The sequence below is a fragment of the Manis pentadactyla genome, chromosome 17 (genome assembly GCF_030020395.1).
Source record: "Manis pentadactyla isolate mManPen7 chromosome 17, mManPen7.hap1, whole genome shotgun sequence".
Taxonomy (NCBI): Eukaryota; Metazoa; Chordata; class Mammalia; order Pholidota; family Manidae; genus Manis; species Manis pentadactyla.
The window spans coordinates 44,993,004-45,003,481 of record NC_080035.1 but is presented as its reverse complement, the minus strand read 5'-3'; the positions used below and the strand labels follow the sequence as shown (position 1 = coordinate 45,003,481).

The window sequence follows — 10,478 nt, the reverse complement described above, 5'->3', positions numbered from 1 at the left end:
TTTTCATTTTACTTGTCCTACATGCATTACAGTCCAATAAACTTCACAAAATATTCTTTCATCTTGTCTTTGTAGCCATTGGATATGTGAGGTGAGTTCCCTTCTCCCACCCAGGTAAATGAGGAAGGCAGGCACCTGTGTCCTGACTTAGAATGGCCTGTGCTGCCTTACATATACTGCCACTCTGAAGTTTATTTATTCTGGCTGCTTAGTATTCTTCAATGTAATTAGAATATTTTGATATTTACCCTTTAAGATGTACATTCTAAAAAAGTAATTAGATATCCCAATAACACATAATGTGGAGGATATGATTAAAAATAATGTATCATTTCTTAACATCTTCCAATATGGAGTCACTGGGGGTAAGTTATGTGGAAAGATAAATAAAATCTAATGTTTATTATGATTACTTAATAATTCAGTATTAAAACTTGGAGAAACCTACATTAGGAAGGTATTTTTCCATGCAATAATTGAAAAATTAAAAATATTGTTAGAATAAATGCTGTCCAAAAATTATTAACACATTCTTTGGTAAGCATTTTGGAAAGAATGGCTCTGCTACTGATTTAATAAAACAACTGAGGAATTAGTCAACAAAACACAGAAATCAATGGATTTAGCCATAATTGTAAGTTCCAAGTTATATATTTTACTATTAAGTTTGGAATAATGCTGAGTAGTTCATGATCAACAGTACTTTGTTAAATTAAGTTGCAAATGCTCCTCAAACTACAATTCCTTACCTACGCTTTCTTTAGGTTTCCACCCAGAATATACAAAAAAAGTAAGAAAAGAAAAGGATTGTTAGTTACTTCTCCTCACCCTTACTGTTGTGTAATTTACCAAAAATTACATGTAGAATGTAGGCAGGGATTCAAGATATAAATCTTCAAATATATATTATGGGTAATAGAGACAAGCTCAAATTGGAGAGAGAGAAACTTGCATCATTATAGGAAATTTAGTCCTATTTGTTCACGTCTGTACAACTTTTCCTCCAGAGATTATACTTTGAGAACATTCCTCCTGTGAGTTTCCCTCCAAAACCTAAAAGAGAGCATTTGGAGAATTCTGTCTACAGTGTTAGAAGGGAGATTTTTCTAGTTCCGTGTTTTCCCATTGATTTTAACTGTATTTTATTACCACCTATCTAAATCATTAGGTTGATTTAACTTAATTTGGCCATCAGCTGGCAGCTGTGCTTTAGATTTATCTCTTACCTTTCCTCTCTGTCTATTCCCTTTTTTCTTTTATCCCTCATCTTTATTCTCTTTCCCCACACCCTCATCTGTTTTATACTCCTCCATCTTAAAGAATGCAATGCTGTTAAAATAAATGAGGAACTTAGTGAGGGAATATACATCAAGGAAAGTAGGAATATTAAATATTGCCTCAAAAATCCATTTTTTAAAAACAGCTCTTCCACATAAGAATATGAAAACTTTATGAATTGGAGTGCATAAGTGTAGATGATCCTTAAAGAATAATCCAATCTGATATTCTCCCATACTGATGGGTTAGAAGAGCTTTTTCTGAAATGAGATTCAACATTGCACAGGTAGACTCTAGAAACTATAAGCAAGAGTTTTTTCTAATTCAAACTGAATAAATGATAATGTCCAGTCTATTCATTTTGGATGTGAAAAAGTTCAGGTACTAGGAATGTAGTTAAATAGGAATGATTTTTAAAACACAGGTGTTTGGGAAATAAAGAACTGACAGTTGAGAGTTTTATTAGTGATGACTCACAAACTTTTATGAGTTGAAGAATAAAGTAACTTTTTTAATATAACCTATTTAGGAAAAAAATGTCCTCTGAGATAGTCCCATAAAAATCAAGATATTGTAATTTCTAAATACTCCTTTAAATTTATGTGTAAAGATATAATTTCATATTTTACAGAGTAATAAGGAGTGTTTGATTAATGACAACAACTTGCAATAAAGATTTTTAATGCATTTGAAAATAATCATATATCCATTTCAAATAAATATTAACTTAACTGGAGGGGACCTAATTTCTAGTATCATTATTGAATATTAGCTTTAGGGAAAGAAATAATGAAATATAAAATTTAACATCTCTGACAAGAAGCTTTAAAAGAACGCAACTGGTGAACAAAAATGCAAGTGTTGCAGGAAACCAGTTCATGTGAACACTTTAAAAGTTAATTAGTACATAATTTCAGCCCTAAATTGCAGTTTAAAAAACTGAAACAACTCTAGACAGCATGCTTGCAGTTTTTCTGCACACACGTGTTGCAAACAGGACAGTACTGTGCTACATAAAAATTTAACATATTACTTAGCTTACTTTACAACACAAAACTGTTAAACATTTAAAAAAGACGTAATAATTATTTACATCAAAATTCACTTGCACTGTATTTGGTTTAAAAAGGGAGTGGAAAGGCCATTTGCAGAAAGAGGAGGAGTTGAGCCGTCCCAAGGTGGAGCTGTCTCTTGTGTTAAATGACACTGGCAGATTAAAGCACTCTTATGGGGAAGGGCTTAAAGGCTGAGTCAAAAGCCAAGAAGTCTCTTTATTTACGCCTACCTCCCAGCCCTTGGCAATCTGACTAATAAACTGAGCTAACAAGAAAGACTAGAAAGGGAAGAAAGAGAACATTGCTACAGCTTGGATCTACAACATAAGAAAGCAAGAGTGATCAGTCCCAGCTCTGTGGAACATCTTGTTTATTTACTGCATTTAGCAGCTTGCAAATGGTTAACTATATGCAAAAAAGTCAGAATAGCTGTGAAGTATGCTGTGAATTTTAATTGGGGAAAAAAAGGACAACTGCTTCAGGATGATCTAGTATGCACTTCGCCTGAAATATTTTCAATGAAATGCTCAGCATTTTGTCTTTGACTAGAGGTTTTAACTTTATGAAGCAATGGGACTTGCCAAAAAGTGATATTATTTAAGAAGAAAGTACGTAGAGGTTGGTGTTTTCTTTTTTAATAAAGAAACTGAATTTGCTTTGAACATCTCTTCCAGCTGTGCATTACAGATAACGTCAGGGATAATCTCTGCTTTACAGGTAAGATGAATGTTTCCAGGCTTTTTTGATACCTATTTTTGCAGTATCCTAAAGTGATAGAGTTTATGTGTTCACTTCTTTAAAAAAATAACTTTGCATTAAGGAATATCCAGTATCATTCTTGTTCATTGGCACAGCTAATGCTGTAGCAGATGCCTGTTTTCTCTGAGCAGCAGACATTTAGTCCAACAGCTGGCTGTATAAAAGAATAAATAAAATAATATGTCACTATTCCTTTTACAGCATGCAGTTTGTTATTGAAAACTAAATATGTGTGCTTTCTGAAAGAAAGATCACTTCCAAAGATCATGTTGAATTTAAAATATAAGCAGAGCTTTAAAAGATTCCTTGCATTTTATATAGTACTTTTATTATTTTCTGACATGAAAATATGTATTTTCCAAAAATATGTAAATGGAAATCTTTGCCTCTTTAACATTGTATCAGATATTGTCAATGTGAAACCACTATTCAAATTTGTGGGTATTTCTGAAAACATGAGTAACTGTTCCCTAGAACATTTTGAATGGCATAAAATGCATGTAACATAAAAATAATGAGAGATTATCATTTGGAAGTTATTTACTATTTTCTCAGGATGCTGTGCCCAGTGAAATGAGTAATATTCTTTCTTGGTAATCTATGGAGAAATACTTTTAGTATGTGTGTATACTAATCCACAAGTTGCTACAACTACAAGCTGCTTGATTGTAAGCCCAGCACTCAGACCTGCTTAAAATCAAACTATTCCCCTATGGGAACATTAGTCTGCTAACTTTCCCTTTATATAGAAAGACACTACACTGTTTTCTTCCTATGGTTGCCTTTTACCTTTCAGAAACTACATACTCTACATGTTTTCAATAAAGCAATGTATTTTCATGAAAGGAAAGTATATTTTCAGGATTATTGACTAGGTTCTGGGATGTTTTATCTAATTGTAAATTTTAATTAGAAAAAGTTAGTTTTCACATTCCACCCAGATAAATGAAAGCAGTTACTATTTCAAAAAGTTAAATGGTGATAAGATGTGGTGTTTGTTTACCTTTCAATTTAGTGTACATAGATTGAAGATACAGTTCTTAAAAGAAAGGAATGATATTAAATACTATACTCCTGATATTAAAGGAGTTATGTGCATTTACCTTGTTACTGGTGTCATCTTAGAATCTTTAAAAAACAGCTGTTTCAGATGTGGGCCTTCCATTTTTAAGGAGCTGGAAGTTGTGATGTTGCTATCCTGAACTGTCATTTTTATTGAGCTAATTAGAGGTATCTTCAAATATTTCAGTATAGTGCAGTTTGTTTCAGAGTTCATTGTTTGTGACTTTAAGCCTTATAATGAAAAGATCAACCACTTAATTATGTGATGACATTCAGTGCCCTAAAGCCTGTTCCAAGACCTCATTAGTAAGTCAATTGCTAGAAGGTTATATGAGGTATTATTTATTATTTTATAATAGCCAGAAATGTGTGTTAAGGAGCAATTCTTCTTCTTTAGTTTTTATATATTAATCTTATTCATAATAGAACTTAAAAGTAGCACGAAATATCCTACCTCTAGAAATTCAATACAAAGTATGACTCTGAATCCCGTATATCTAATACTATAAGGCTTATGTAAACTGCATCAGATGGCAGAGTTAAGATAAAATTCTTTTAACAGTCTTCCACTTTATTACATAGTCAGAGAAATATTTTCCTTAAGGTTTTTAAATAAATCATGAAATTAATATGTATCTTCAGTTGAAATCAAAGCAAGTTAAAGCACAGACACAATTTTAGTTGTTATATTGTGACATGAAGTTCAAATATATAAATAAATAATGGAAATGCAGAATGCATGCATACACACATAGAGTCAGTCATACACACGTACATATGTATATACATACATTTTTCTATCACTTTTGCATTCCCTACAGTTCTCTCTGCTTCTGGCTAATACCTATGTATATGTGTCTTCTACAGTAATTCTTCAGTTTCCGATTCATCTACTTTTTGGTAAAAACAAATCAGGGTCTTCTCAAATATACACTTTTGCATCATAGCAGAGTATCGGTGCTGGTCCACTTAGCCAGCACTTCACTCATATATTAAGTTGCAGTTTATGTGGCAGATGTGAACAAGCTGATGGTATGGTATTTTAAATTCTTCTTGACCTTAATTTCATATTTGGATCACAATCCAAGTTATAAGTAAACCAAACATTCTTGTCATAATAGTAGAAAAAATGGAAATGTAGATGCAGCAAGGTATTCATATTTTCAAAGTAATCAATATTTTTCTTTTTCGAGGAGAGCCTATCACTTTGAAAATGTCAGGCTTCTCTCCTCCCTGCTCCTGACCACTAAAACACGTTGTTATTGCACTTTATGTTACAGAATCAGACTCCATCACATGACAACATGAAGCTGTGGGTCCACCTCTTGTACTCATCTCTCATTGCCTACGTATCTTCACAGTCCCAAGCTCCTATGTCCTCAACCAGAGGTTCTTGTGATTCTCTTTGCAAATGTGAGGAAAAAGATGGCACAATGCTCATAAACTGTGAAGAAAAAGGTATTAACAAGTTATCCCAAATAAGTGTTCCACCATCACGACCTTTCCAACTAAGTCTATTAAATAATGGCTTGACGATACTTCACACAAATGACTTTTCTGGGCTTACCAATGCTATCTTAATACACCTTGGATTTAACAATATTGCAGATATTGAGACTGGTGCATTTAATGGCCTTGGCCTTCTTAAGCAACTTCATATCAATCACAATTCTTTAGAAATTCTTAAAGAGGATACCTTTCATGGACTGGAAAACCTGGAATTCCTACAGGCAGATAACAATTTTATCACAGTGATTGAACCAAGTGCCTTTAGCAAGCTCAACAGACTTAAAGTGTTAATTTTAAATGACAATGCTATTGAGAGTCTTCCTCCAAATGTATTTCGATTCGTTCCTTTAACCCACCTAGATCTTCGTGGAAATCAGTTGCAAACATTGCCTTATGTTGGCTTTTTAGAACACATTGGCCGAATATTGGACCTCCAGTTAGAGGACAATAAATGGAACTGCAATTGTGACTTATTACAGCTAAAAATTTGGTTGGAAAATATGCCTCCACAGTCTGTAATTGGTGATGTTGTATGCAACAGCCCTCCAGTTTTCAAAGGGAGCATACTAAGCCGACTGAAAAAGGAATCAATTTGCCCCAGTCCACCAGTGTACGAAGAACATGAGGATCCTTCAGGATCATTGCATCTTGCAGTGACATCTTCGATAAATGACAGTCGCGTGGCAACCAAGACCACATCCCTTTCAAAACCACCCACCAAAACACCGGTTTTGACACCTTATATTACAAAGCCATTCACTCAATTTCCAGGACCCTACTGCCCTATTCCTTGTAACTGCAAAGTACTGTCCCCTTCAGGACTTCTAATACACTGTCAAGAGCGCAATATTGAAAGCTTATCAGATCTGAAACCTCCTCCACAAAATCCTAGAAAGCTTATCCTAGCGGGGAATATTATTCATACACTCATAAAGTCTGATCTAGTGGAATACTTCACTTTGGAAATGCTTCACTTGGGAAACAATCGTATTGAGGTTCTTGAAGAAGGATCATTTATGAATCTAACAAGATTACAAAAGCTCTATCTAAACGGGAACCACCTGGCCAAACTGAGCAAAGGCATGTTTCTTGGTCTCCATGATCTTGAGTACTTATATCTGGAATACAACGTGGTTAAGGAAATATTGCCAGGAACCTTCAACCCAATGCCTAAACTTAAAGTCCTCTATTTAAATAACAACCTCCTGCAAGTTTTACCACCACATATTTTTTCAGGGGTTCCCCTAATGAGGATAAACCTAAAAACAAACCAGTTCACCCACCTACCTGTAAGTAATATCTTGGATGACCTTGATTTACTGACGCAGATTGACCTTCAGGACAACCCCTGGGACTGCTCCTGTGACCTGGTAGGATTACAGCAATGGATACAAAAATTAAGTAAGAACACAGTGACAGATGGCATCCTCTGCACTTCTCCAGAGCACCTAGACAAAAAGGAATTAAAAGCACTAAATAGTGAACTCCTTTGCCCAGGTTTGGTCAATAACCCATCCCTGCTAACTCAGACCAGTTCCATAATTGTCAGTACTCCTACAACCACAACTACAGCTGATACTCTTTTAAGATCACTTACTGATGCTGTACCACTGTCTGTTTTAATATTAGGACTGCTGATTGTGTTCATAACTATTGTGTTCTGTGCTGCAGGGATAGTGGTTCTTGTTCTTCACCGCAGGAGAAGATACAAAAAGAAACAAGCAGATGAACAGATGAGAGACACCAGTCCCGTGCATCTTCAGTACAGCATGTATGGCCATAAAACAACTCATCACACTACTGAAAGACCCACCACATCTCTCTACGAGCAGCACATGGTGAGCCCTATGGTCCATGTTTATAGAAGTCCATCCTTTGGCCCAAAACATTTAGAGGAGGAGGAAGAAAGGGATGAGAAAGAAGGAGGTGATGCAAAACATCTCCAAAGAAGTCTTCTAGAACGGGAAAATCATTCACCACTCACAGGGTCAAACATGAAATATAAAACTGCAGACCAATCAACTGAATTTTTATCCTTTCAGGATGCTAGTTCATTATATAGGAACATTTTGGAGAAAGAAAGAGAACTTCAGCAACTGGGAATCACAGAATACCTAAGGAAAAACATTGCTCAAATCCAGCCAGATATGGAGGTACATTATCCGGGAGACCACAAGGAATTAAAATTAATGGAGACATTAATGTACTCAAGGCCGAGGAAGGTATTAGTGGAACAAACTAAAAATGAGTACTTTGAGCTCAAAGCTAACTTACATGCTGAACCTGACTATTTAGAAGTCCTGGAGCAACAAACATAGAGAGTTGGAGGGCTTTCGTGGAAATGCTGTGATTCTGTCTGAAGTCCAAACCTTGTAAGTAAGTGCCTTACATACGTGTATCATCAATCAGAACTTAAGCACAGCAGTCATCCTATGGGAAAAGAAGCAGCTCAGGGATCTCTGGGAGAAGCCATTGCATTGTCTTCAGGCAATTCTGTCTGCCATCAACAAAACAAACCCTTGTGTGCAAATCATTCAAGGAGTTTAGTAATATTTCTCCACACTTGAAAGTGTTTCATAGAAGTCGTCTTGCACATCTAAAAAGGTTGAATATTTATGCAACCTGTATTTTCTTGAATTGCTTTATCTGTGGATGAAATAGAATTGGATTTTATCATTTAAAAATTATACCTATATATGTAGTTATAACAGTAAGGAATACATTGTTTATATGACCTGTCTATGTACTGCAAACATGTACATTGCTAGATACACCTAATTTTCTTGCAATAAAGGCAAAAGGAAGTTAAACTTTAAGATTACAAGTAGTAATAGTAAAGAAAAAATAGAAAGCTGAATTACATAGGCGATGAGTGGCCCCAAACTTTGAACACAAGGGTTAAAACAAATGTCACTGCTATGTGTTCTGAATTTAAGAATAAGAATGATAGTTCAGATGGAATGTATAAACAAACTTTTTGGTTCTTCTGCACATTATGTGTAGACAATCTCATTGTCAATGCTGCTGTGAGCTAAGGTATGTCATTTGTGCTCAAAGTTTAGCTCTTATTCTTGGGATATTTTAAAAATGCTACTGATATTCAACTGTAAATATGATTAGAGTATCTATTATTATTTTTTTCATAGCATTAGTCCTTTGTAAATCTGAATGACCATGTTAGAAATATGTTTCTTGTGGCAAGTAATAATTCACAGGTGTAAAACCGATAATAAAAAATATTTTATTTTTATTGATGTATACTGGTAGTTGCCATAACTTAGTAGCAAAATGCACATTTAAGGGTAAGTGGTTTAAATTGCCTCAAGAATGGGACAATGTAGCTTTATTTTACAAGAAAGTATCGCTAGATTTCTATGAACTATTTATTCTGTACAGTTTTGTATATTTTTGGTTCACAAAGGTAATTATTCTTGGGTGCCTTTCAAGAATATTAAAAACACTGCTCATTACAATAAAACTAAAATGAAAACCCTCTTCTTAAATGTGCTTTCTTCAATAAGTCTGATCTGTAATTCAGTCAAGTCAGGATTAGCAGATACCCATGTGCTCACACACTTACACTCACGCACATGTATGCAAAACGAGATTTCTGTTTGGTGTCATCCACACAGAAGCATCTTGTTCACCATCTCCAAAGAGGCCATTTAATATCTGGGCATGACTGACATGGAGTCAAACTAAAAGTCTGACCAGTAGTTCTCCCTTTCCAGCACATCATTTTCCCACTCAGTACAAATGGAAATGATGTATTTTTCTTCTTTCTGATGGTAGAATTAATCACATATATTTACATGAGGCCAGATGAAATTAATCAAGGTGATCTAGTTCTGTTTTCTTAACAGCATACAGATCCATGCACAAGATTAGGATGGAATATATTTCCTATTTGGAAGGACTTTCTTTAAGTTCTTTAACATTATTTTAGTGATAGCTGCATTTTCCATTAAATATTTTAGTTTTAAAAGCTCAACTGTCTGCATTGCTAGCAAAACAACATTACTTCCTCAATTTTGAATGAGAAGTCTTCTTGTTGATAAAAAACAATAGGGGCCTATGCTTGTGGTATGAACATTAATTATGAGTCTATTGTGAAATCATATCACTGGGTTTTCTTTTAAATCGGTGTGTATATTAACAGAAAACAATCAAGAAGTATACATTAAAAGGCACACTGAAAACATAAATTTCCCCATTAATTTCCAAGGTTAGAAAGGACAAAAATGGGCAGTTTTAAAAATAAAGTAACAATTATTAAGGGAAATTCTGTGGGCATATGGAATGATTTATATATTTATCCATCAAATGAATTTAAGCACAGTAATGCATAGTGACACATAACAGGGCATGATTTTAAAAGTTGCATTCGAAAAAGAAGAACAGAGTAAGAGCAGAGTTAATTTTATTGCACTTTTCCTATGCAGTAGAGTATCTGCCAGTATTTTCTATTGCAATCAAGCGCATAGAGGTATTAGAAAGACTTAAGAAATTCCCATGCCTGGAGGACTGTTGGAATGCATCCATGAATGCAGACAGAGACACGTCCTCAAAAACATTCTTCTCTTTTGGGTGGGGGAAATATTTTTTAAAATCTTTATTCATTGTTAATTGCCTAAAGTAAAATTGTTCATTCTTCAAGTTTTATAACAAGACAGAACAAGGTTGGTTTTGAAATTATATCTTCCAAATTTAATACAACCACAATAGTAAAACCCTGTTACAATGATGTAGAAATCATTAAGTTTCTGAAGGGGGAGAGATTTTAAAGGCTAAAATGTTTCACTCCTGATGGAATTG

The 10,478-nt window shown here is 34.4% G+C and overlaps 1 protein-coding gene across 3 annotated transcripts; it reads left to right on the top strand.

Annotated features, from left to right (window-relative positions):
* The first annotated feature begins 2,516 nt into the window (after nt 1-2,516).
* On the top strand, nt 2,517-9,160 carry SLITRK6 (SLIT and NTRK like family member 6). 3 transcript variants are annotated; one of them, XM_036893790.2, is made up of 3 exons: nt 2,517-3,050; nt 5,435-7,501; nt 7,706-9,160. In XM_036893790.2, exons 2-3 carry the CDS (start codon nt 5,459-5,461, stop codon nt 7,979-7,981), a joined length of 2,319 nt encoding a protein of 772 aa, XP_036749685.2. In that variant the 5' UTR covers nt 2,517-3,050; nt 5,435-5,458; the 3' UTR covers nt 7,982-9,160. The 3 variants fall into 3 exon arrangements, with proteins under 3 accessions (XP_036749685.2, XP_057350447.1, XP_036749684.2); XM_057494464.1 differs by having other exon boundaries at nt 2,519-2,951; nt 5,435-9,160; XM_036893789.2 differs by having other exon boundaries at nt 2,519-3,050; nt 5,435-9,160.
* The last annotated feature ends 1,318 nt before the right edge of the window (nt 9,161-10,478 follow it).

Coding starts and splice junctions, on each gene's coding strand:
- SLITRK6 (XM_057494464.1), top strand. CDS start 5,459: ATGAAGCTGTGGGTCCACCTCTTGTACTCATCTCTCATTGCCTACGTA.